The 27983-nt window shown below is 37.0% G+C and overlaps 1 protein-coding gene across 1 annotated transcript in view; it reads left to right on the top strand.

The window, feature by feature from the left end:
- The window catches only part of LOC131680495 (uncharacterized), a 113835-nt gene extending 87182 nt beyond the window's left edge, over positions 1-26653 (top strand). Inside the window, exons 5-6 of the mRNA XM_058961205.1 lie at positions 26402-26521; positions 26582-26653. Of these exons, the coding sequence (XP_058817188.1) occupies positions 26402-26521; positions 26582-26653 (192 nt within the window). The remainder of the gene's footprint in view (positions 1-26401; positions 26522-26581) is intronic.
- The last annotated feature ends 1330 nt before the right edge of the window (positions 26654-27983 follow it).

Here is a 27983-nt window from a genome sequence, read left to right as displayed (position 1 = left end):
GTAAGGCAATGGAAAACGAAAATTTCATTTATATCTTACTGGAATATAATTGGCTGGTCCTGAAAAGAACTTGTTCGTTTGTGGTTTATATTGGGTCACAATTTAGGCATGCTCGATTGCTGATAGCTGTGAATTTCTCGCAGGGCGACAGTTTCTGTTCAGTAGTGATGAGGCTTCCTAACGCCAACCGTGACTGGGGCACTTTTACACGGCCTTCGTTGCTTACTGCTTGCGGGGAGGCTTTCCTCCGGTGGACTTACGAGCGGTATGTTTGGTACGGGCCATTTATCAACAAAGAATCGAATTGAAATTTTGTTATTACAAGCATCCGAAAGTAGCTTGCCAAGAGCGTTCGATGGCAAGTGAGCTACTTGTGAACAATATCGTAGATTTCACGTAGAATGACACAAAATAAAAAGTTATCATTTGTGTGTTTGTTTACAGTTTCGTGTTTACTAGGCGCATTCAAAAACGGTTTCAATTCTCAAACATTTTACCAAAGTGCCGTATTACATTACTCTTTTTACCCTGAGTGTTCGATAACCTCCGTATTGGAAACACAATTTCAATTTTGTTCTTTATCAAAAATATGTGGTCGACCAACAAAGGGGTGGAGCTACGAAGAACACATATTGAGGACAACACAAAAAAGGACGAGCTTACATTGTGCTGTAGTCAGGTATAAAAACTCAGCATGCTGTTGTTCACGATCAGTTCGTTCGCAGCATCAGCATGCAGCAGTTCGTTTGCAGCATCTCCCGCAAAATTCAAACCGCAGTCCGTTTGCTGCTGTCAGAACAGTTGGCCAAGCACGCCGTCTTCGATGGCACCAAAACTGTTACCATATACACCAGCACCAAGTAAATTTCGAACACTGCCCAAAGGAAAGGCCCTTTTCAGGGCCATCAATTTATCGACAAAGAATCGAATTGAAATTTTATTACAAGCATCAGAAAGTGGCTTGCCAAGAGCGTTGGATGGTAAGTGAGCCACTTGTGAACAATATCGTCGCTTTCAAGTAGAATGGCACAAAATAAAAAAGTTATTTGTGTGATTTATAGACAGGTTAGTGTAATGATTCAATTTACAAAAATGTAGAATGTTCAATTACTGAAAATAACAGATTTTGTGAAAGCAGTGGTTGGTCCATACAATTCGATTCCAAGCGAGCCAGACTAGTTTTCGTTGGAAGGTCCATCTCTGACAATAAAAATAAACTATTTTATGTTGAATTCAACTACAACTTCTTTGAAAACAGCACAGCTAAAAACTTTTGGGAAAAACGCGCAAACCTAAATTTTCCACCATAATAAAAACTAGTGCCCCCGCCGCACAGCATCATCAAGATTGATAGTTATTCAAGCCGGGTGGAAAGGGAGAGGGAGGTTGTAAGGCAATGGAAAATTTCATTTATAATAATAATACTTTATAATTGGCTGGTTCTGAAAACAACTTGTTGGTTTGTGGTTTATTTTGGGTCACAATTTAGGCCCGCTCGATTTCTGATAGCTGTGAATTTTTCGCAGGGCGACTGTTTCTGTTCGGTAGCGATGAGGCTCTTAACGCCAACCGTGACTGGGGCACTTTTACACGGCCTTCGTTGCCAACCAGCCCGCTGTCAAGGACGACGTCTGTGTACAGCCAGCATCACTGCCATGAAAGGCAAAACATTGATTTTGAACCGAATGATTAGAAGCTGTATTTAGTTACAAAATGTCGAATAAATTAAATTATTAAATCATCCCACAAGATGCAAAACGTCGTGTGGAATGCTTGAATATCGAGCATAGTGCCAAACATAATTCTTTGTTTGGGGCTTTATAGCTATAACGCCCCATATATGTCGGTCGCTGTCAAACTCCATATGATGGTATAGGGTTGCCAGGGGGTTGTTGCCAACTGCTTGCGGGGAGCCTTTCCTCCGGTGGACTTACGAGCGGTTTGTTTGGTACAGGCCATGTAGCGAAAAATGCTGATCTGCTACTTCTCTGATGCTGGTAGTAGGACGACGGTCAAACGCTCGTTTGCGTGCCTTCATTCATAAAAGTTCAACAATATTTTCAAAGAATGTTGCAAATTGTCAACTTCATAATTCCAAAAATACTCCAAATAAACTATGAATGTGCTAAAGTCGACAAAATCGCATAGAAATTGCTTATTCCAGAGCAGAATTTACCGGTCTAAAGTGTATTCTACTTCACTCCGGTTATGTCTCTGACATTACCCACCCATCTTTTTTTTTTTTTGGTAAATCATGTATCGGTTGAATAGCTGGGACCTTTTAGAAGGCATTCTGATCATAAGCACGGTCATCCATAATTTCAGAGGAAAATGTCGTCGTATGGCATCTCTCCCACACAATTGGGAGAGATGCCACATCAAAATTGCGGGTGAAAACCGCACTCGATGGCGGAGGCTATATAGCTAAAATGTATTTTTTTCACATCGGAATGTCATTAATTTATCATTTGCGTCAGGTATAGGTTATTAATAAGGTATATCCACAAACTAACGGACCTAACATAGTGGCATATAGGAATATGAGTATATTTATCTATATATTTAAACGGGTGATATGTATCTAAGTATTAGTTACTTCAGTTTATTCTTTAAAGTTTCTATCACTAATTTTAGTGAACGCATTGATTTGTAGTGACGTCAATCTTGGGATAAAAATGAAAATTTCAACGAAATGATACTTTTTCAAAATAAATCTTTCAAGAACAAACCCAAATTATATAAATTCATTGTTGGGAGAAACAACCAAAAACTGCTTTTAAGGATCCCCTACTGACACACAGATATACATCACAGTTACAAACATATAAATAAATAGTACCCTTAATTAAGTTACTCAAACTTAACCGTTACACAAGGTTGCAAAAGAAAAATATTTTTAAAAAGATGTATAAAAAAATGTTCCTAGAAATGGTATTACCCCCTTAAGAAAAATGAAGGTGCTGGCCGATTTATAGTATAATCAAACTTCATGATATTCAGCTGAAGACCCCTAATCACAAAAACATCAACGATTGCTAAAAATACTTTTGTTCACCATTTTTCAGTTCGGGGCCATGGTGCGACGTCTCACCCGCATATGCGGCATCTCTCCCACAATGACTTTTTTTAAAAAATGTTCATGGAAATTTGATGATTTTTTTTTTTTCAAGACAAAAACCATTTCACAGTATTTTAGAAACTTGTCGCAATTGATAAAAATGATTCCATCAAATATTGAATGGTTTACTTTGATGCAGGATCGATTTTAAGAAATGTGCGGCATCTCTCCCCAAATTACCCTAAGTGATCAAGTTCTATCATATAACTTGGAATTGTTCGGTGGTTATTCTAGCGATTCTAGATAGAAAAATTAAATACGTTTTATCGAAATAATATTTGGCTAATTTAAATGGATCATTACTATATTGAACAATAAATAGGCGACAAAGGGAAATCCACAAACAACAAGCCATAACTTTTAAAGTATTTTAAATATATATTTGATGTCTTCAGTAATGTTATTCACAAAAGTAAGAGCTACAAATTAACTGAAGGCATTATTTCAATACAATATCTTCCAAGAAAATTCATAAAAATATCTCACCCTCAGGGAGATTAATCAGTAAAATCACAATACCAAAAGAAAGGGTATATTGCATGCTTCAAATTCTCCGAAGATACTATTGACCTAAAATTATCCGTTTTGGCGTTAATAATACATTGAATGTTTTTGGTCTTATTTCTGGCAATGGGAAATGATTAAAATCTTTCATCCGCTTTTAATGTTAAATATCTCTTTTGTTCGATTTCAACAATCTATAGCTCGTTCGAAAGGTATTCGTATAAGCTTTCTAAAAATATATAAATTGTTTAGTCTTCTTGTCGATTTCGGAAGCAAATTAAAAAAAACTGCAAAAACGCGATGTTTGGACTTTCAAACATTTATATCTTGGAAACTGAACATCAGAATCAAAAACCATTTAATAGCGTTCTGTCTAGGTGACAGGCCTTTCATTTAAAATTGGTTTGGATAAAATCGGTTCAGCCATTGTCGAGAAAAACGAATGAGAGTGTGTCCGTTATATACACACACAGAAACACACAGACATTGTCCCAAATCGTCGAGCTGAGTCGATTGGTATATAAGACTTGGCCCTCCGGGCCTCGGAAAAAATCGTGAAAATTTGAGCGAATTCTATACATTTCTTTTCTAAGAAACGTAATAAGAAATGTAAAACACATGATTTTTGGCCAGGGTCCTGTTTTCGTGTTTCAGAATTCATGACGCTTTATTCACGATTTTGGGAACAATTTTTTCCGTGTACTTTTTTCAAAAATAATGTAGAATATTGTCATGGTGAAAGCATTTTCGTCTTTTGTGTCATCGCGGCACAGTGGTTTAAAACGCGAAAAACGTGATCGTTTTGAATAACTTCGAAATGGTTAGTTATAGCGATATACTATCTTCGGAAGAATTTATGACAATGAGAAGCTCCATCTTTATAAGTCAAAAGTTTGATGATTAATCCTCCTATAAGTGAGATTCAAAATTTATTTCTCATACAATTAGAGATAGCAAATTGGTGTATTCTGCAAAGTTGTAGTAAATTCTTCTACAAGAAACTTTACTGAAAGTGGTAATAGTCTATCTTTAATAGTCTTTGAGATATAGAGCATTATTAGAGGAAATACCGAAAAAATCAATTTCTTTCAACTTCTTTCCAAGATTTTTTGAAAGTTCAAAATGTTCTACAAAACTATCACAATTAATGTAATACAAAATTTCGGCAAAGGAAGCTACTTAATATGTTGAGCAGATTCTCAGATATTCACGATTTTTTTTTCGAAAAATTGCCTACTTTGCACTCAAATAATTCATGAACGGGCAAAAACGGGCAGACCACTCTATATGTATTTGAAAGTACAAGAAAGATGCTGCAAGATTCTGTATAAATCACTTGTATCCGGTTGTATCCATGGCTCTAGTAGCTGGATTTAAAGAATATCATTTATTAGTATAAAATATTGATACGAAACATATTCGGTAAAGCTGTTGAGATAAAGTGGTGGTACCTTCTGCAAAGTGTCAGGGAATATTCTTCTTAGAAACATTGCCAAAGACACCAGTTTGCCATCTTTACTAGTTTCTTAGATACGGTGCAATATTTATGGAAAGCCTACTAAAAGCGATTCATTCGGTAATCGCGCATGCTTTGATTACTTGTTTAGCATTGCCACTGTATAGCGTTACGTCAGTTGTTGTTTATTGGATCGAATGATTTGTATTTGCAGTAATCGCGATGGTGGACAATAAACAAATTTTTAAAAGGCTTTCTTTCATATAACAATACAAATTCAACTGTCAAGTCGTTCATAGCAAACGTAAACGGTTGGCTTATATTAATGTTCCAAGCCCTGGTACTACATTCTATGGTGGAACTTGACCTTCTGTGTTGACAAACTTTGCAACCGATTTCAGATCTAATACACAGCCTACTTATACTTAAAATCGTTCCTTGTTAAGATTCGACTATATGGCTCATAAGACAACGCGTTACTCTCTGTACCACCGAACAATGCACTGTATCTAAAAACCAGTCAATACAGAAAGCTGTTGTCCTCGACAATGTCTCTTGTAAGAACATTCCACATAGAATGCCGAACATAGTCCCACTTTATCTCTTCAGTTCACCGAATATGTAACGCTATACAGTGGCAATGCTAAACAAGTAATCAAAGCATGCGCGATTACCGAATGAATCGCTTTTAGTAGGCTTTCCATAAATATTGCACCGTATCTAAGAAACTAGTAAAGATGGCAAACTGGCGTCTTCGGCAATGTTTCTAAGAAGAATGTTCCCCGACACTTTGCCGAAGGTATCACCACTTTATCTCAACAGCTTTACTGAATATGTTTCGTATCAATATTTTAGACTAATAAATGATATTCTTTAAATCCAGCTACCAGAGCCATGGATACAACCGGATACAAGTGATTTATACAGAATCTTGCAGCATCTTTCTTGTACTTTCAAATATATAGAGTGGTCTGCCCGTTTTTGCCCGTTCATGAATTATTTGAGTGCAAAGTAGGCCATTTTTCGAAAAAAATTGTGAATATCTCAGAATCTGCTCAACATATTAAGTTGCTTCCTTTACCGAAATTTTGTATTTCATCAATTGTGATAGTTTTGTAGAACATTTTGAACTTCCAAAAAATCTTGGAAAGAAGTTATAATGAAAAAATTGATTTTTTCGGTATTTCCTCTAATAATGCTCTATATCTCAAAGACTATTAAAGATAGACTATTACCACTTTCAGTAAAGTTTCTTGTAGAAGAATTTACTACAACTTTGCAGAATACACCAATTTGCTATCTCTAATTATATGAGAAATAAATTTTGAATCTCACTTATAGGAGGATTAATCATCAAACTTTTGACTTATAAAAATGGAGCGTCTCATTGTCATAAATTCTTCCGAAGATAGTATATCGCTATAACTAACCATTTCGAAGTTATTCAAAACGATCACGTTTTTCGCGTTTTGGACCACTGTGCGCAGTAGCGAAATATTTCCTAAAATAGGGTGATGAGCCTATTTTAGCACCAGTAGGGAGAGGGTCGCACTATTTTTTGAACAACTTTAAAAGAAGCCATATTATCTATAACCTTTCTCAGAATAAAATATCAGTGTACTGTTTCTTAAACATCTATATAATGCTTATTTAGCAGAATTGCCTCAATTTTCAGCATAAATGAAAATAAATGTTCCATTCTGTGCATCTATTCCCACCTCAACGATCCAATTATCGCCTCATGGGTGTGCCAATTTCCACCTCATCGAAAAACAATCTAGTTGAAACGCAATGCCTCATATTCCATTTGCGTCGATTCTAACTAGGTATCCAGATCATGGACGCCAACGTGTGATTTGTAAAACGAATCATTCTGCTTTTTTCAGCCGATCAAAACAAACGTAAACATCACGCACATCAATGAAACTCATCAGCTGTTAGTAGAAGAGCGCCCAGAACTGCGCACGCAGAAAAAAACCATTCGAAGGTTAGCAACTAGAATGACAAGTTTTACATCACACATTGCTTTCTCTCGATCCGAATTGTATGTGCAGATGAAAATAAAATATCTGCAATCAACAATTAGTTGAATAACTTGAAGTAATTGATTACTTATACCTGAAATTGCATTACATTATATTTACAAGTTCATGATTTGGTTTGGCCGCACTGGTGATTCTTTTCTGTATGATGGATATAAAAAGTTGGTTTTGATTGTGGTAGTGTATCAGCAAAACATGCCAATAATAGGAACCCCCGTATTTAGTTTTATCCTATTATAACACTAGGCCTATTCTAGTGTTTGACGAGTGATTTTAAAGTGAAATTATCGTAAAAAGGTTCTCCAGCTAAAATAAAGGTATGTATCAGTGCAATGTTTAGTATATTTGTGCTGGAATAACGAGATATGAGGCGGTAAATGCTGGCTCGTAAAAGTTTATTTTGCTAAGCGCCGTTGCATCCAGTTTCGGTTCACTACGTGAGTGAGGCGGATTAGTAGATATTTCAATAAGGTGATTTTGTTTTAATTAAAAGGTGGATTTAGAGGACAGTTCTAAATACATATGTGCACAACAAATAAAGAATAAAACTTGAGCTTATTTTTTCTCACCTGTTTTATCCAAATCAATAGTATCATTATCTCATATGCTTGGTTCGAAACCAAGGGGTACGAAATAGGGTCACAATAGGCTCTACTGCCATAATAGGCACATCACCCTACATGGAATGAAGTGGTTTTGGAACCGTAAAAAATGTAAAACTTTCTCAGTTGTTTGATTATTATCATATTGTTTCCAAAGGTTGTACACCTGAAAATTACTGAACACTTTCACAGCAAAGGATTATTCATCTATTTTTCATTACCATCGTGTAAAGTGCTTTCCACTTCGATTTGCAAGCGATGTGCTTATGTAATTATTGGTGCGCTTCAAAAAGGTGCTGCTTTCGCAAACCATCCACTCAACTGCAAATGAAAAGCAGCAGATTATAATAATGAAGACGTGCTCTGCTTAATTACACAGGAAATTCATGACTTATTTACTACACTCTGGTACGCCATATCGCAGCATAACAGCAAGAAGATAAGCTGTGCTACTATTCAATAAAGCCTATTTTCTGCTGTCTGTCGGTCTGCACTTTTATAATGGAACTTGATCTTTTATTCGAGGTTTTGAAACCGGCATTAGCAACAAGAATTTTACTACAGGTGACCAACATCGGAATCCGAACTTTCAACTACTCTAGTGTGGCAAGTAGTATTTCCGATACTAGGGATCAGCCACTGCAAAACATGGAACATAAAGAGAGGAAGCAAATACGCCGGCATCACAGAACAGGCAGGCCGATACAGCCATTTTTAAATTACTTTCATGTTTAATTTTCCTTTCAACTCCAGGCGGTATTGGCTCGCTTGGTTGAAAATGAAACGTGGGTTAATTTGTAGGATCGTTCTGGACTGTACAAGAAAAAGGCTTTCATTACGCTAGCAAACGCCGCGACGGTTACACGAAAAATGTGGTAACATCTCACAGGAAGAGTAACGATGTTTATTATCCACTAGCTCGAGTGATAAACCCACTTTTATGAGCTGAGATTATTCCCGGAGACGGTATTATTTAGTCATATTAATCCCACTGAGGTTGTCGAGTTCTTAGTCAATGTCCATAATTCTGAAGTTTATAAAAATGTCTCTAACCGCGTGCTGGTTCCTTAGGAGAGTCAGGAAGTAGGCTTATATAATGACCAGGCTCTTGTCAGCTTACGGGGATACTGATTGCAGATCCTATATTCTATATATTTTTGGAGGTAATGTTATTATTATAGCAGTAAAGCTTATTGTGCCCCATTTTGCATCTAATTATTTCCAACCAAGCACATAAAATAATAACAATATCTACCAGGTGTGTAAGCTTAAATCCGCTGTTTTTTTTTATCAAAAAGCACATTTTTTGTATAGAAAGCAAAACCTCGCTACCTATCAGGAATACCACATTGAAATCTGCCATTTTTGGACGTCTTCGTACGTATCGAAGTGTTGTTTTCGGAGAGCGTTACCCATCGATGAAAACATGATAATCGGAAGGAGCCTGGTCCGACATATAAACAGGTTGATGTAGCACCTCCCAAGTGAGTGTCTCCAAGTACTTTTGGACTATTTTTGACATGTGCTTCTCATGTCTTTGTTCATGATCTGGTCTTTTTCACGCAAAACATGGCACAATTTGATCAGTTATTGTTGGTAGCGGTGAGCATTGACAGTTTCAGTTTTTTTAAATTCTTTTTATTTTTTTAATCATTTTTTTATTTTTTATTTTTCGATAACGCACTGTTATTATAGGCCTCCAGGCCATTTGATGCGATTGGGCAGACGATTTCTTCAAACTAAAGCTTAGAGCTTCCCGCATATGCTCTTTTTGTGGCATAAAATTAGACATGATTACGCAAGGGAAAATGTTTATAGAGTAAAAATCTGTTAAGTGTGCAAACGAGCTTTTTCTGTAAAATTTTTTATGGGCTCACAACTGTAAATAATAAATATAATTTGAACAGTTTTTCGAAATTCGAATTATTTTCAGAGTTATGGCTATTTTCTTTTTTTAACATGAATTTGGAATTTATTTAATTTCTCACGACTGTTAGCATCGATCCTTCTCGCTTTTTCACCAGTTAAAAGTGATGAGTTGTTCGTCCAACTAAAATTTTACATGACGAGAAAAAAAGTTTACTGTAAAAGTTATTAACAATTTTTAAAATTAAAATGAAATAACGGTGACTTCTCAATCGATTTTCAATGTTATTTCGGTCTAATATTGTTGTGTATTTTATAAAAATAATACATGAAAACTTGTTTGTTTGGGTAGACAAGTAGGAAAGACACCACCACAGTTTCTCGCTCTGTGCAAAAGTTTTACCCGCGTTTCGCTGCTATAACAGCACTAAAACAAGACGAGTTTTTAAACACCGATTATTTTAAAGTGTAAAAAGATGGGTGGGTAATGTCAGAGACATAACCGGAGTGAAGTAGAATACACTTTAGACCGGTAAATTCTGCTCTGGAATAAGCAATTTCTATGCGATTTTGCCGACTTTAGCACATTCATAGTTTATTTGGAGTATTTTTGGAATTATGAAGTTGACAATTTGCAACATTCTTTGAAAATATTGTTGAACTTTTATGAATGAAGGCACGCAAACGAGCGTTTGACCGTCGTCCTACTACCAGCATCAGAGAAGTAGCAGATCAGCATTTTTCGCTACATGGCCTGTACCAAACAAACCGCTCGTAAGTCCACCGGAGGAAAGGCTCCCCGCAAGCAGTTGGCAACAACCCCCTGGCAACCCTATACCATCATATGGAGTTTGACAGCGACCGACATATATGGGGCGTTATAGCTATAAAGCCCCAAACAAAGAATTATGTTCGGCACTATGCTCGATATTCAAGCATTCCACACGACGTTTTGCATCTTGTGGGATGATTTAATAATTTAATTTATTCGACATTTTGTAACTAAATACAGCTTCTAATCATTCGGTTCAAAATCAATGTTTTGCCTTTCATGACAGTGATGCTGGCTGTACACAGACGTCGTCCTTGACAGCGGGCTGGTTGGCAACGAAGGCCGTGTAAAAGTGCCCCAGTCACGGTTGGCGTTAAGAGCCTCATCGCTACCGAACAGAAACAGTCGCCCTGCGAAAAATTCACAGCTATCAGAAATCGAGCGGGCCTAAATTGTGACCCAAAATAAACCACAAACCAACAAGTTGTTTTCAGAACCAGCCAATTATAAAGTATTATTATTATAAATGAAATGTTCCATTGCCTTACAACCTCCCTCTCCCTTTCCACCCGGCTTGAATAACTATCAATCTTGATGATGCTGTGCGGCGGGGGCACTAGTTTTTATTATGGTGGAAAATTTAGGTTTGCGCGTTTTTCCCAAAAGTTTTTAGCTGTGCTGTTTTCAAAGAAGTTGTAGTTGAATTCAAAATAAAATAGTTTATTTTTATTGTCAGAGATGGACCTTCCAACGAAAACTAGTCTGGCTCGCTTGGAATCGTATGGACCAACCACTGCTTTCACAAAATCTGTTATTTTCAGTAATTGAACATTCTACATTTTTGTAAATTGAATCATTACACTAACCTGTCTATAAATCACACAAATAACTTTTTTATTTTGTGCCATTCTACTTGAAAGCGACGATATTGTTCACAAGTGGCTCACTTACCATCCAACGCTCTTGGCAAGCCACTTTCTGATGCTTGTAATAAAATTTCAATTCGATTCTTTGTCGATAAATTGATGGCCCTGAAAAGGGCCTTTTCTTTGGGCAGTGTTCGAAATTTACTTGGTGCTGGTGTATATGGTAACAGTTTTGGTGCCATCGAAGACGGCGTGCTTGGCCAACTGTTCTGACAGCAGCAAACGGACTGCGGTTTGAATTTTGCGGGAGATGCTGCAAACGAACTGCTGCATGCTGATGCTGCGAACGAACTGATCGTGAACAACAGCATGCTGAGTTTTTATACCTGACTACAGCACAATGTAAGCTCGTCCTTTTTTGTGTTGTCCTCAATATGTGTTCTTCGTAGCTCCACCCCTTTGTTGGTCGACCACATATTTTTGATAAAGAACAAAATTGAAATTGTGTTTCCAATACGGAGGTTATCGAACACTCAGGGTAAAAAGAGTAATGTAATACGGCACTTTGGTAAAATGTTTGAGAATTGAAACCGTTTTTGAATGCGCCTAGTAAACACGAAACTGTAAACAAACACACAAATGATAACTTTTTATTTTGTGTCATTCTACGTGAAATCTACGATATTGTTCACAAGTAGCTCACTTGCCATCGAACGCTCTTGGCAAGCTACTTTCGGATGCTTGTAATAACAAAATTTCAATTCGATTCTTTGTTGATAAATGGCCCGTACCAAACATACCGCTCGTAAGTCCACCGGAGGAAAGCCTCCCCGCAAGCAGTAAGCAACGAAGGCCGTGTAAAAGTGCCCCAGTCACGGTTGGCGTTAGGAAGCCTCATCACTACTGAACAGAAACTGTCGCCCTGCGAGAAATTCACAGCTATCAGCAATCGAGCATGCCTAAATTGTGACCCAATATAAACCACAAACGAACAAGTTCTTTTCAGGACCAGCCAATTATATTCCAGTAAGATATAAATGAAATTTTCGTTTTCCATTGCCTTACAACCTCTTTCCTCCCGGCTTGAATTACTATCAATCTTGATGATGCAGTGCGGCTGGGCACAGGCAGTTTCCATTATAGTGGAAAATTTAGGTTTGCGCGTTTTTCCCAAAAGTTTTTTAGCTGTGCTGTTTTCAAGGAAGTTGTAGTTGAATTCAAAATAAAATAGTTTACTTCTATTGTCAGAGGTGGACCTTCCAACGAAAACTAGTCTGGCTCGCTTGGAATCGAATTGTACGGACCAACCACTGCTTTCACAAAATCCGTTATTTCAGTAATTGTACATTCTACAGAATTAGTCACAACTATTTCCAATCAGCGCAAAAATCGAAGGTTTTCATTCAATACAACAGCAGATTTTCACGTTTGAAAAAACAGGCAGCATTCTGGCCGAAAATTTTGAAACGGAGCACCTATATCGAAACGTTTGAAAACGTTCGATTTTTGTAAATTGAATCATTACACTAAAATGTCTATAAATCACAAATAACTTTTGATTTTGTGCCATTCTCGTGAAAGCGACGGTATTGTTCACAAGTGGCTCACTTACCATCCAACGCTCTTGACAAGCTGATGCTTGTAATAACAAAACTTCAATTTCATTCTTTGGGCAGTGTTCGAAATTTACTTGGTGCTGGTGTATATGGTAACAGTTTTGGTGCCATCGAAGACGGCGTGCTTGGCCAACTCTTCTGACAGCAGCAAACGGACTGCGGTTTGAATTTTGCGGGAGATGCTGCAAACGAACTGCTGTATGCTGATGCTGGAAACGAACTGATCGTGAGCAACAGCATGCTGAGTTTTTATACCTGATTACAGCACAATGTAAGCTCGTCCTTTTTGTGTTGTCCTCAATATGTGTTCGTCGTAGCTCCACCCCTTTGTTGGTCGACCACATATTTTTGATAAAGAACAAAATTGAAATTGTGTTTCCACTACGGAGATTACCGAACACTCAGGGTAAAGAGAGTAATGTAATACGGCACCTTGGTAAAATGTTTGAGAATTGGAACCTTTTTTGAATGCGCCTAGTAAAAATGTTTTCCACTTCACTCCAGTTTGTTTCTGACCATATTTGCAATTTACGTACTGAAATAAATCATAATTTAGGGTTTAACCCAAATTGCTCTCCAGGGAGAAACAGTCCATGAAACAGAAAATGCAAACTTATTCTTTGAAATGGTTTTGGTGGCCCTGAAAAGGGCCTTTTTAATAATGATGCAAGTGAGTTCTACCTTTTCAACTTCCAAATCCATACAAAGTGCGTCCCTGCCGCTTCAGAGTATAGACGACATTCATTGCGGTTTTGCGCTTGGCGTGTTCAGTGTAGGTCAAGGCATCTCGGATGACATTTTTCTGCACATCATCTGCATTCGTAGATTAAATTAGAGATGCATTTTACACCACCACGACGAGCCAGACGCCGAATTTGGTGATTCCCTGGATTTTATCACGAAGAACCTTGCGATGACGCTTGGTACGGGAACGCAAACATGATACCGCTCATTGTACCGTCCGGACGAGCATGTTGCTCGTGTGGTAAGCGAGCACCCACTGATACAAAACAAGCTCGCGTGACCTGTATATATAACATTCCCGTATGTAATGAAACGCTTACATGCTCCTTTTTGACGGCTCTGCGTGGGATATGCTGGCAAATTGCGCATTTTCCTCGCTGTTTCCAAAGGATTTTCTGAAAATCCTTGTTTTGGTTTATTTATAGTAGTCGCAGTAATTCCGAAATTTAATACGAAATACGTGCACAAATTTCCGATCAGATAGTGCAAAAATATTGCGATTTCGTCCAGTAGAATGGAAGATACTCGCATTTCAAATCTGGGAAAATTTCTCAACTGAAATTTTTGAAACGGGATCCCATATTGAAACGTTAGAAGTATTCTACTTCAAAAATATGCATATGTACACTATAGAAGGACGCCATTGTAAACACACACCGGACAATCTATGTTGGACACAAACACACTTAACAAAAAAACGAACCGTTTCAACTCCTTGATAAAGGTGAAATAAAATCACCGAAACTGTCGGATTAAGAAGCAATACTTCGTTTTTGCCGTATTATTTTGACTGATTCAGCCGATAACATCCTCAGAAGTTTTGTTTGTGTTTATTATTAGTATTGTGTCAATAAACCTGTGGTTTATGATGACGGTTCTGCATACATCTATGGATGCCAAACATGACTCCATTCGGCACCGACTCCCACTGACCAACCAGGTGAAAAACGGTAATATTTACCAGAAACTGAAAATTGAAACTCTGACAAACAATTTAAGTACCAGTTCATATAGATTTGGTTGAAAATGTGTTTAAAAACTGTGTTCGAAATCGTGGTCAAAATGACGCGCTAACATCTCATTCGTATCTTTTTTGTACAGCCCTTCTGGAATCAGCGAAAATTTTGAACTCTACTGAAAATCGTTGCTCTCCATGAAAGATGAAAAATCAAGAAATTCTAAACTTCTAGGTGCAAAACTTAAAAATTTATCACATTTTGAAAGGTCATTTGGGGTCATATTGACCCCAACACCTGAAGAAGGTTAATAATGCTGCAAAATTCACTGCGCCAACTGAAACGCGGTACCTAGCTGCCTGTTAATTCGTGCTGAGAAATTTGGGTTTTCACTGTAAACATATTTCATGCTAGGTTTAATAGAATGAATGTGTATTTAGAAATCAGTGGGTATATTAGGCATCTTAGATCAACTCGCGCATATAAACACACCTAGAAAAAATAGTGTAAATTTACGTCTCCTGACCATGACATATACGAGCATCAAAAATGACTTAGTTTTACGTTTGATTTTAATTTTACATGACGTTTAATTTCGTAAATCATGTAAAATTACTCCACATACAGCGTTTGTTCTGAATGGTAGGAAGTGTAATTTTATGTCATTGCGCATGTAAAGTATATGTAGCATGTAAAATTAAACGGAACACGGTAATGTTTCGTCATTTCGTGAATTACTAGTCGTTGAATTGTGTCATGCTGGCAATTACGTCAACGATAAAATTCAGATTTTTTTGGTGTGAAGCTGAAAGAAGTGTGTTGAATATAATGAATATTAGAAATGATGGTTATGGGGATATACTGCATATAATCTCGCGATCTGTTGTGAGCAATAAAATCATTCTCCACCCGATTAAGTGGAGAATGGCCCAGAACACTTGTCAAGCCTATTCCTGATCATTTCTCCTATCAAACGGCGCGTCAATCTGTCAATAATTAAAAATAGAATTATCTTGTCTTACCGTAGTATCTTTAATATTATTACTATAACTTTTTCATTATTATTTATTAGTACTTTGAGCTATATATCACTTGGTTATGATTTACCCTAATGCACTCAAATGATAGTAACAACTGTAGCCGTAAGTTTTCTGAGTCGCATACTTTTGATGAAATTCAGAGATGTCGCAACAGTCTGCCCTTTTCATGCCCTTTTATGCAACGGGTTCTATTTTACACGATCTACCTAACTCAAAATGGTAAAAGATGAAAACTGAAAACACCACCAACTAGCCCCGGTCTTCCCTACAGAGAGCTGAAACTCAAGGATATGCTATTGTTCCTAACCCAGTGCGGTAAAGAGCTATAGTTTAAGCCATATATGATGGACAATATCTCTTCGGGGCTGTTGTCGTTATGTCATCACAATATCCCCTCAGGGGTGTTGATATATCTGATCGCTATTTGAATAAAAATTCTAAGTCCCTCCGGGTGTTGGAAGTTTTTTTTTCGATTATTGTTGCACCTTCAGACCGGTCAGCATCCCTCCGGCGATGCAGAATGCTCTGTTTTAATTGTTCTGTGTCCTCATTTTCCTTACCCCTAACCTTACCACTTTCCTAATCCTTCCCATTAGTCGCTACTGACTGCTTCCTGATTCGGTCCAAAAACAAAACGTGTCTTTAAACTCCGCACTCTCCCCTACCAAACGAATTGATACGCAGATGTCAAACAGTAAGTCAACTGAATTGCGCTCTCTAGCACATGTTAACTTCATTCTCTTAATTGATTTTTATTTCGTTCTTGATTGGTACAAAACACGGGGTAACTGGTAACAGCTGTCCGAGAAATTTCCCAGCTTTGCTGTGCAGAAAAGTTAAATGTCGTGCCGTCAGGAAACTGTCTACGAATTTCCAGATGTCATACAATCAACAATGTTATTGGGATAAACACATCAGCACAAAGTCCACTTTCTGTTTTACGCCCGTCCGGTCAAATTACAGCTTGGCTCAACCAAACTGGTCGAAGCAGTGGAAGAAAAAAAAGCAAACAATGTTTGAACTCGTATTTATGATGTCGACAGCACTTTTCTCGCCATAAACTTCATTCTTTTATTTATCTTGGAACGAACTTTGGGGCAAAGAACATAAAAAGTCATCGTTGTATCGTGCTAGTATGTGACCACACAACAAACCAACGATGCCCCCAAACTGCCATACGAAAAGGTGTGAGTGTCTATTTTTATTAACTTCATATCCAAATGGAAATATACTGTCGCACAAAGCTGTATCCATTCCATTAACATTCATGCGGATTGTTACTTTCTCTAGAGCAGTGATTCTCAACCTGGGGTCCGCGGATCCCTAGGGGGCCGTGAAGTCGTCGCTGGGGGTCCGCGAAGAAAAATATATTTTCCGAGCGCAGATATAAATTTCAAGTCTTGTTTCCCAACAAGCTGAAAATAACATCTTGATAGCATACAAAATCGAAGTTTATCCGCGGGGGTCCGCAGCAACCCAGGGTGATTTCTAAGGGGTCCGTGGTACGAAAAAGGTTGAGAACCGCTGCTCTAGAGTATAAGTAAGCCTTCAAGAGTTTTTAGCACTATCCTTATATTTTACTCTTGTACTCGACAGAGATCATGTGAACAAAAATCACGTCAATAAATGAATGAAACAAAATGAACAATTACCTGGCAAAACATGAAAAAAAGATTTAGGTATGTAGTGAAAGTACGGAGATGATTGCTATTTTATCGTCAGGTTTTTCGTTTCGGTTAACTCTTCAGATGAGCTAAGTGTTTGTCGAAAACTTATGTTCAAACTGAGGTTTATTATTATACTACGCTGTGCAGAATGTATAAAACTATATTTGGGAAACTTGAAATATATTTACAAACAAATCTTCATAAAAAAGGCGAATGAGAAAAAAACAGCTCAACAACTTCTTCGGAATCGATAAAAATATTGACAAAGTTTTCACGTTGTCCTAAATGGGATGATGAAAAAAGTCGCAAACTCGCCTCGCCTCGATTTGCAACGATTTTTTGTGTGCCGTTTCAAAGTCAAACGTTGAGGAACTAGTAAGATATTGTCACTGGTATCAACCTGCATGATCAAAAATAAATTGCCCGAGTTGCATGTTACATTACTCTTCTCGTTACAGCCATGGCAAGAGGTAGGTGCATCTAGATGCCTCGAATATGCGGTGACTATGGCGGCTCTACTGAATGTGCAATTTTCACAGCATGACGGTGCCCGAATAAATTATGGTGAGCGGTAAACTTTTAAACTGTTAAAGTATGACCCACAGCTTACGGGTGAAAAAACAATGGAAGCAGGAGAGAGGAAGATGAATTTATGTATTTGGCCAACAAGTGACCTGTCGAGAGCCTTACATCGGATCATAATCATTTTTTGTCTTTTTCATTTGGCAGCATTGCTCCTTCTACTATAGTCATTACGCATGTTTGTGTATATAGAGTATTCCACGCAAAATCTAACACCCAAAGTTTTTTCTTTCAAATATTTTTTTTCGGTTTGTGCGTTAAAAATATTCGACACGCATTTTTTATTTGAGTATAGTAGATGGAATTCTCGAGATATTTTGTATCTTCCACGTTTGTAAAAATTCTTTTTGTCCAATCGCTGATACTGCGGAATAACTAAAAAAAGTTACAAAAAATAATATTTTAGAGCTATTTATTAAAAATGAAAAGTTGTAAACAAATAGATTTGTTCTAACTTGGACATGAATGAAAAAAACATCAACATCTCTGGTTCCAAGACAAAATGTAGTGTGCCGAAAGCTCAGAGTAATTTAAAAAAAAAGCAAAAAAGGATGAAAATAGTCAATAAAGATATATTTCCAATATAAATAATATATTCGAAAGAATCCCTGTAATGATCCCCACGGTGTCATTCTACGAAATCGTTTGGAGGAACCCCTGCAGGTTCAAGGAGGACCACCCGGCGTCCCTATTCGTGATGCTTCCTGATAAAGGCCGTCCGAGTCTGATCTCCCATTGCCTGAAATAGAAAGTTAATATTTTTCTACCACCTGTCATCAATCTCCACCCTTTTTCCCCTGTTTCTGATAACCAGATGTAGGGATTACCCCCTGAATATCACCCCGAAAACTATTTGCTCTCCCTGTCTGCTTCTAGGTTTGATTGTTAATTTACATAATCTCGCTAAGAAATGTTCAATACTAGTAGTACTCATAAAAATATCACTTATTAACCCCCTAAGCTTAACAAAATTCAACCATTCCCTCTAGTTATTCCTAATTTTAAGATGGTTGTAGTAATAATAATTGACTTTTACTAAAAAAAAATACCAACGGTATATTGGCACCTTTCAGTTAACGCAAAGCTTATCGATCGAACGAATTTAATAAAAAATTATCCATTGGTGGTCATATGTCGGCCACGGTGTTCCTAAAATCCCTATGAACGAAAAAATATTTGTCTACTTATTTAGTACATGACATTCGAAAGACATAATAATCAAGTATATCCCCTGCAAGTTTGAAAATATTTAATTGACGGAATCGATATTTATAACGGTTTGGATGTGGTATGCGGTCATAGATGGGTTTTCTACCAGACTTCAAGCGTGAATCCATGTTTGTCCATTGACTATTTAGATCGTTTATACATGTCGCGGGTTTTAAAGGAAAACCTTACCATTTAATTACATAAATATAATGTACAAAAGGTGTTATTTAGATGGTGCAGAAAATATATGAAAATAGGGTTGTCTACCAAACGTTAAATATAATGTGTAAATTAAAAAAATGGATAAAAGTTAGAATGTTGGTTTGAATATAGTAGGGCATGAGATGAAATTTATTCATCTTTCAAGTTGAAACAAACCTATCGAAAATTTGCAGCTCTGGTCGAAATAATACGACTCTGGGACGGGCCTCGTGCACGAATATTTTCTTTGTATTTTTTCTGTTCATTTTATCATTCATCTCGCATAGCCTCTCACTCTGTCTTACATCTTTTTAACAGACTGGCTGCATTTGACGCTTCAATACAATACGCCTCTTTTAAAAATTTCGTAAGAAACAGAAAGCAGTGTTTTTGAAACTTAATTAACTTAATTACTTCCATTATACCAACGTTGATTGTACTGAACAGAATTACACTATGCTTGCACTAATCATTCAGAAAAATGATAAAGAAACTTTTATTATATTTGTAATCATGTATAACTTACATCAATAAAGAAAAAGAAAGGCATTTATTAAAATCATTCCGCACCGCTCTCTGATTTGATAAAACTAATTTACAAGACAGCGGAAATGTTATAAATAAAAAGTGGAGACCTTCCTTCCTGTGTTGTCATTCGTTTATCGTTCACCGTATCAGCAAAGTGTGGCTGCAAATTTCACATCATACGGACACACAGAGGAGTAACTAGAACAAAATCTTGGCCAAAAACCAAAATATTTTTTTTCGATTTTTGTTGTTTCGTTATATTTTTTTATATACCTAACAACCTACTGTATAACGTGGCAAAATTAGGAGTATATCAAAAATTGTTGTAGAATTTTTGCATGTATGCCCAATGGTGATATTTTAAGGGATGTTTTAATCGTTTTCGTAATATATTCAGCAAAATCGCTTTCTAGTCATGATGGCTGTATTAAATAAGACAATATTATTACAAACCTTGTTCAACGCAGCCGTTTATTTAACTTCAGCTTTAAACTAACTAAAAAAGTAGACTTGCTGTGTATTGCACCAACTTTAAAAAATACCTTTTTTAAACATTTTATTCCAAATTTTAACGATAAAAAAAGTTACATTATACGGCTAGATCCGGCAAAGTTGCTGAAGCAGTATTACAAAACTAGATTTCAGCTATACAAAAAATATTCGAACTCTTCCGATCTTGTCCGATCCACCAATCCCAAGCGATTTGAAAATATTGAAATTTTTACTAATTTGAGCTACACCGAAATGCTGTAGGGCAAAATATTATGTTTGCCAAAATGTATCTCTATGAAAATATGCGCAGGCGTCCCTTTTCTTCTCCCTTTCCCACTGATCGAATGTTTATGCAACTGGAAAAACAAATGTATTCACCAAGATCACCTAGAAATTACTAGTATTCGAAAGGATATAGAAAATTGGCCGCTGCCCTGGTAGGTGGGTAGATGCTAAATTGTCCCAAAAACAAGTAATTGTCTATTTTTAGTTCATATTAAGGCATAATAACAACAATTGCAGCAGCAATTAATTTTGGCCAGGATTCGACCCCAATTACTCCTCTGTGGGACAGTAAAATGAGCCGCTATTGATTTTCGGTAGTATAATCAATTTGTTCTTTGTTGATAGATTAGCAGAGAAGCAGCTGCTAATTTATTTGTTTATTCCGTAAGGGTTAGTAATGGAAAGCTTCTGCGCAATTAATGTTCAAGTTCTGTTCATAACCACCATTATTATCATAAAGAATTATATGAAAATTTCCCGTTACTAAGTGTAGTCACGACACTCCGGTTATGTCACTGACATTACCCATCATTTTTCGTATCCGCCAATCCCCCCTCCCTACCAAAATTGGCTTTTATCCCAAGCATGAGCTAAAGTATCAGAGACGAATACATATGTTTCAAAAATGTAATCTTTGATTGAAATCAAGGTTTTCAATGTTAATATGTACTTTTACTTTTAGGGATTTATAAACCATCCTTTTACACAATTCCTCGCAGTAGATGATATCGCGGCAAATCAGCGTTAGGGGTAAGATGGAACCTTATACTCTGCGTTTATATAAGTCATGTTACGATGTCTCTCATTGTGCACTTTAAGTGATATGAAATTCGTTCTACAATGTGTTTATGTCGCATTATGTTTTATTATGTAGAATGAAGATTCTGATTTTTCGACTATTCCAAGTAAACTTTCCTTACCTCAGGAATTTAATAACATTTATGGTGGTTCCACGAAGAATTTTATTTTTCGGTAGTACATGAGAAGCGTTCAAAACAGATTTAAGGTTGTGTTTTGAACTATTTAAAAAGTATCTGATTGGGACAAGTTGGCAATAACATATGCAAAGAAAGTTTTCGGCATTTAATAATCAGACTGCTATTTTGAGTGATCTGTTTTATTTTGCACGATCGGCCTAAATGAAAATTGAAAACACTATCAACTAGTCCTGTTCTCCTTCACAGAAGATAGTGATTCAGCGAATAAGTTTTAAGCAATGTTCATCCATGAAAGAAAAAACGCTTTGAGCTACATGAGAATCCTATTTGCTGTTGTGACCACCGTTCGAGAAAGGAAAGCGATAGGACAGAATGAAGCTCTCGTGGTACAAGCAGATTACATCAGCACAGACGCGCTTCTGTAATCTGTGCAATCTTCCCTTGTTCGGAAGGAAACAATCTAGAAACTTCTCATTCGTCTTTTTCATTCTTATTTTTATCGCATGTTAGAAGTAGATAGCACTCTTGTCATCTGACTTTCGGTTTTTAGGGTGTCAAGTGTAATTTCCATTTTTTTTGTTTTTCAAAGCTTCGTGACATTGCTAGTATTATTACACCTTACACCTATTAGGATCTCCGCCTTATCGTCAAGTAACATACGTTTGGGCCGTTGACTATTTTTTATGGCGAATTGAATGAGTTTGCCAAAATTGTCTGTCCTGATTATATAACGAAGCTGAGGCACGCTGTTTCTGCATTTTAAATGGAAGATCGGTGATGTAAATTTTATTTCCTGCGCAAAACAAACAGCAATTGTTCAATGCATTGCGGTTATTTATTCAATGCCTAACGACGGAAAGGACGATTTTCCTAAATAAACAACCCTATGTTGGACTGGTTGAATGATATAGGGAATGGCAATATTGGCATCAAATGCAGTTTTCCGGTTCCAGTCACGCATTTGTTAATTTACATTTCAAATTAGGATCGTTAATTTGTAAATAAACCGGAAGGATTCACGACAATTAGCGTTCGACCAGATACTGCATAATACAGACACTAATTTTTAAACCGAACCAGAATGAATTATTTGGAAAATTGAATATTAATATTCTAGAAATAAGTCCCTTCGACAAGTAACATTCAGTTTCGATACACACCAAATCAATTCGTAAAACACATATTTTTTGTATTATTCATATTCAAGCATAGGCAGAAAATAATGTGGAATGGTTTATGTGTGCATGCTATATGAATAGTGTTCTATACACCCTACAACGAGATAGTGTTAATTTCAGTATTCATCGCATCTCATTTTAACAATGGATACATGTTGGATATATCGTTTTCATTTGTAATTTCGTTTTCGCGAGTGGCCCGTCAAAGCGTTATCTGCAAACAAGCACCAACTTCATTTGGTAAGTTCCTGCTTTAACCCGGTCAAAAAAAATGCGGACGAACATGGTCAGGCGATTTAAACCAGCCCCCTGTCAAGGACGACGTCTCTGTACAGTCAGCATCACTGCCATGAAAATCAAAACATTCATTTTGAATCGAATGATTAAAAGCAGTAATTAGTTACCAAATGTTGATTTTCAGAATAAAATGGTATTAAATCATCCCACAAGATGCAAGCCGTCGTGTGGAATGCATGAATATCGTGTATAGTGCCGAACATAATTCTTTGTTTGGGGCTTTATAGCTATGAAACCCCATATATGTAGGTCGCTGTCAAACTCCATATGATGGTATAGGGTTGCCAGGGGGCTGATTTAAACAGTTTGACGTTTGACTCAACTCGCCTGTGCTAATTGCCCCTAGGAACAAATGCAATTTGCGAATGCGATTTAAAGGCAAGTAGACAAATTTTCTGGTGGCTGAAATGGACTTGGTTGTTTTTGCGCTTTACAAACATGGCGGTTCATGTTTGGCTTAAGCATAAAATTGTTTTTTAAACAATTCGCGTGTTCTCGTTTGTATTTTGTTTATCTAGTGCACTTCATTTAGCCAATGAATGTGGGAAATTGTAGAATCGTGTGTAAGTCTCGACAAACATATGATTACGGCCTAAAAGCCAACTGTCATAATCCACTTTATATGGAAATTCCGGACAAACCGTTACATGCCAATCACAGATGTTGATAGTAAACGAAAGAGAAAAGTTTTTTCTTTCATAAACTTTTGTGAACTGTGTTCAGCTAGTAACAGCTTGTCCGGAATTTCCATTAAAAATGGATTTTGACAGTTGGCTTTTAGGCCAAGGGGCGTGACACTTCCAATAAATTATAAAATATTATACAATTATAACGTTTTTGTAGAATTATAGACAACATTATAATTTTATACACTTTATAACCAAAGGTAAACTCAAGATTACTAGGTCCCATACAAACCATTAACAAAAGATGGTTCAGCAACCGTGAACCGGTGAACTCAATAATAGTATGATTTTGCTGTCCCCTCGTTAATAGGCGTCGATAATTTTTAGAACGCGTCGACAAAATGCTATGGTTACGAATCAAATCAAAGTTGCAGACAATCTTGTTGTGCAAGAAACATGTAATCTATACGGACAGTAAAATATATTACAGGCTATGTTTACAACTAAAGGCCTATTTGCAGAGCATATATGGACGAAATTATTGAAGATAACTCGTCCGTTTCTAACAGTTTGTATCCTAAGCAGGTGATTATTGTAACAATTCCAACTAAGAAAATTTGCAGGTTATCATCGACTTGACTCTACCGACTTTCGTTGCTGAATCTGACGTAAAATATATCAATTTTTAGTCAGCAGACTAATTCACTAATTTAGTTATCAATAGCAAAAAGTTATATTACTTCATATATCACCTAATTTTCGAACTTTGAAAACCTCGAGGTTTGTTTGTTTTTCTGCCGAAAATTTTCTTGTTATGTTCGTAATAATTCATTGTCATAGATACGACGCAAAGATCGACGTTGTTTCCTTTTCGCAAGGCTTCGCTTCAGTTCATTATTGAACTGTCACTCTGACGGTGAACCGGGCGCATCGAGGGGTCGCATTTGGATGGTACATGGGAAACATCGGACCACTCTATCTTGAGTTTATCTTTGTTATAACCATGAATTTTCGAACTTGTTTTCGAACATATTCTCAGTGTGCGGTGGATTTATGAGCTGTCATTTATTATTGTTGACATTGTTGAATTGAAATCGATCGACAAACGAAAATCTCAATCCAACAATGTAAACAGAAGCCTTTGTACTTGTGCCACATACCAAAAGCACCGAAACCGACCTGATTACACTGCAGAAGAATAACTACTTGTGATGGAGTAGCAGGTATAAGCAATCCAACAATGATTCCCATCCACGGGTGTCATTTTGTGGTTTACGTGTTGTTTGATTGTCCAATATAAGAAATGAAAAATCTTTAGTGAAATAATGCCGTAAATATGCTCCGCAAAATACCGAACCGAAGACCAACGATGGAACGTCTTAAGCAGCTGTTGGAGGGGGTTGCCAATAAGTATCGAGCTTCCAGAAGAAATTAACTTCAGCGAACATTCGTTTCGGCTTCGAATGCTGCTGCATCCGAAGTACAGCGGAAAGGACCGGAAGATCAGGTTTCTCACAGCAGTGCTCAACTGTGAACGGAATACTCCAGCAAGTTTAAGCAGCTTCACATGTCGAGAAATGCCGGAGGAAAAATCTTGAGCCAAATAAAGGTGGGAGCGCTTGCACTGTTTGAAGCGATAGGCGATTCGGATAAGCCGGTTAGAAAAAATGTAAAGATCTCATTCCTGAAAAGATGGTTAAACATTGTTGTAAGATATTTTGTTGTCTACCACTTTATTTTCGAAAAAATTTCAGTGCTTGTTTTTCTTTCAGCGGAAAAAGCAATCCGTCAATCTAGACAACGAAAGCCTCGAATGTAAAAAAAATTGACGGAACTGTAGACCGCCGTGTCCTATGGTTAATGACTTTAAGGAGAAGAAAATCGACGAAAGCAATTTGGGATTCAAGTTGCTTCAGAAGATTGGTTGGAGCGGCGGTTCATTAGGATCTAGGAACGAAAGAACAGTTGATCCCATCAATTGTCAAATCAAGATAGGACGCCGAGGTCTTGGTGGTAGAACAACGAAACAAAACAAGAAAACCGTCAAAATTCATACCCGCAACGGAACCTACGAAATTGATATCAACTTCTATTAGTGGACTATGCAGAATTTTCGAGACAATGGCATACGATTTAGTATTCAGCAATGAGTTTACTAAGGAAGAACGCACATTATTTCACATGTACAATTTCAACTGAATCAGATTCATAAGCTTATACTCGGATGTGCACAATATAACCCTACAGCGTGTTCTTTTTTAATATGGTTCTAAAGTTGTAATTAAAGACGTTTCGACGGTGATAAAGATGGAACCAGGCAGTTTGTTTTGATCGAAGACTGCATATCAAGAAGACTGGCAACTCTGACCAGAATCTGGAGACAGTAACAGCTACGCCACTTGCGGGTAAAGGTGGTACTTTTCATAGTGATGCACACACACACACATATACATTTGTATATTAAGCTTTCTACCTTCCTACAATAGAGGTGTTGTAATCTCTGTCGCTTCTCGTTTGTATGGGAGAAGGAAAGAGATATCAGTCTTCTTAATATGTAGTCTTCGTTTTGATTCAATGTAAAATGGTTCCCCACGACTTATTAAAGAACATCCTTGTAGAAAAAGATCGCATTTTTTTGTGAAATGTACAGCGTAAAAGATCCCGGATCTGAGAAAAAAGTGATTGAATCGTTTCGTGTATTGCAAACGTATTTAAAAACAATCCATAAATACATAAATCGTGCTCTCCACAACTACCTTCGACTCTTCTTGGCATTTAGTTCCAGCATTTATCAATCTATTTTTCTCCAACCAAAGGTATCTCTGTGGGAGAAACCACTGAAACATCAGTATCAATTCGAGCTAATTCTGCACCAGAAGGTTGTATCGCGGAAAAAGTTTCAGTCTTCAGCTGATCAAATTGTTCATCTCGTTCAGGTATCGTTGATATCGTTTCAGTGGTTTTATGTTTAATCTTTATTTCACGTTCTCCATTAGACGAGTTTAACGGGAGAACCTCCTCCATATAATCCGGCGGTCTTTTTCGATATCCCGAAAGGTTCTAATTAAAGAGTCGATGATCTGTTGACGTTCACGCCAAGTGTGAAACTCTTCTAGTTTTGTTAGACATCGCTCATATGCAAAATTTTTGTATACTCAGTCTTGAAAGGTAGTTGAATGTAAGCAATTTCCTTAATAAGCCATTTTAAACGATTACACGATGGTGATGGAAGAGCTGACATCAGGGCAATGTTTTCTTGACATAGACAACAGGTTTTTCCATATCCATATATTGGCTCTGCCGTAGGAAGTTACTACTATCTACATTTTCAACTTTTGCATCCACTAAATTTAGGAATCTTTCAATTGTATCAAAGCAGAGGCTTGGAACCCAATCGTCATCAGCAAAATCATATGGACTCGCAGTTCTTCCTGTAAAAGTTACTTATAAAATAAAAGAAACAAAACGAATTATGATACAAACCTTTGACGAAATGTTTCTTGAAAATCCAAAGCGATCTTGTGTCCGATTTAGAGAAGAAGCTCGAAGCGGGTGAGCAAGTTGCTACCCAAGTTGAGAATTGAATCACGTCGACAATATTTGGAAAAACATGAAGTTGATAAGGTTGCAGAACTTGAAGCGGTCATTCTGATGATTAGTATCAAATTGAGGCATCAGAGATAGGATAGGGGAACTGTAGGATCGGGAGTCAAACTCTGTGGCAGAAGCATAGTTTCAACGTTTTTGCTATATCGCGGTCGGATGATGGAAAATCTTAATGTGCTGCTGCTGATAAGAAATATTGCTGAAGAACGCTGGAATTGTGGATGTTTGCTGCTGTTGCGGTTGGGATGGCTGAATTATTATCGGCGTTAAGACAGGTAAAAAACTTGTAGAAACCAAGACTGGGATTTGACAAAGCAGCGTTTTTGTGTATGGCTCCGATTTTACTAAACCAGGAGAACCACCGCAGGTAAGTCCCAGTAAGTCCAGCCAGAAAATGAACCCGTAATTCTAGCTGGTTCTAGTTAGTGCCCAGCTCCAGTGACACAACCTATTCTGATTAGGATCGGTTGTGTCGCTGGAGCTGGATACTAACTAGAAACACCCAGAATTATATAAAATATTTGAGTACTTACCATTTCTTGTTTATGCAAAACCATTTTTTCATTGTTTATAATCTCTCGTGGTAACTAAGGCTACTATGGTAACGGGTGTTCGATTTTTTTTTCGAACTTTCTACGATTCGAATACAGTTACAACTTTTATAGACAATTATAAATAAATATAGGGAGTTATAAAAAGTATAAAACCAGGTGAAATATTTTTATAAAAGAGTGTCACGCCCTCGTTTTAGGCCGTAATCATATGTTTGTCGAGAAGTATAGTGGAACAACC

This window comes from Topomyia yanbarensis, chromosome 2 (genome assembly GCF_030247195.1).
Source record: "Topomyia yanbarensis strain Yona2022 chromosome 2, ASM3024719v1, whole genome shotgun sequence".
Lineage (NCBI taxonomy): Eukaryota > Metazoa > Arthropoda > Insecta > Diptera > Culicidae > Topomyia > Topomyia yanbarensis.
This window is presented reverse-complemented; position numbering and strand designations above follow the sequence as displayed.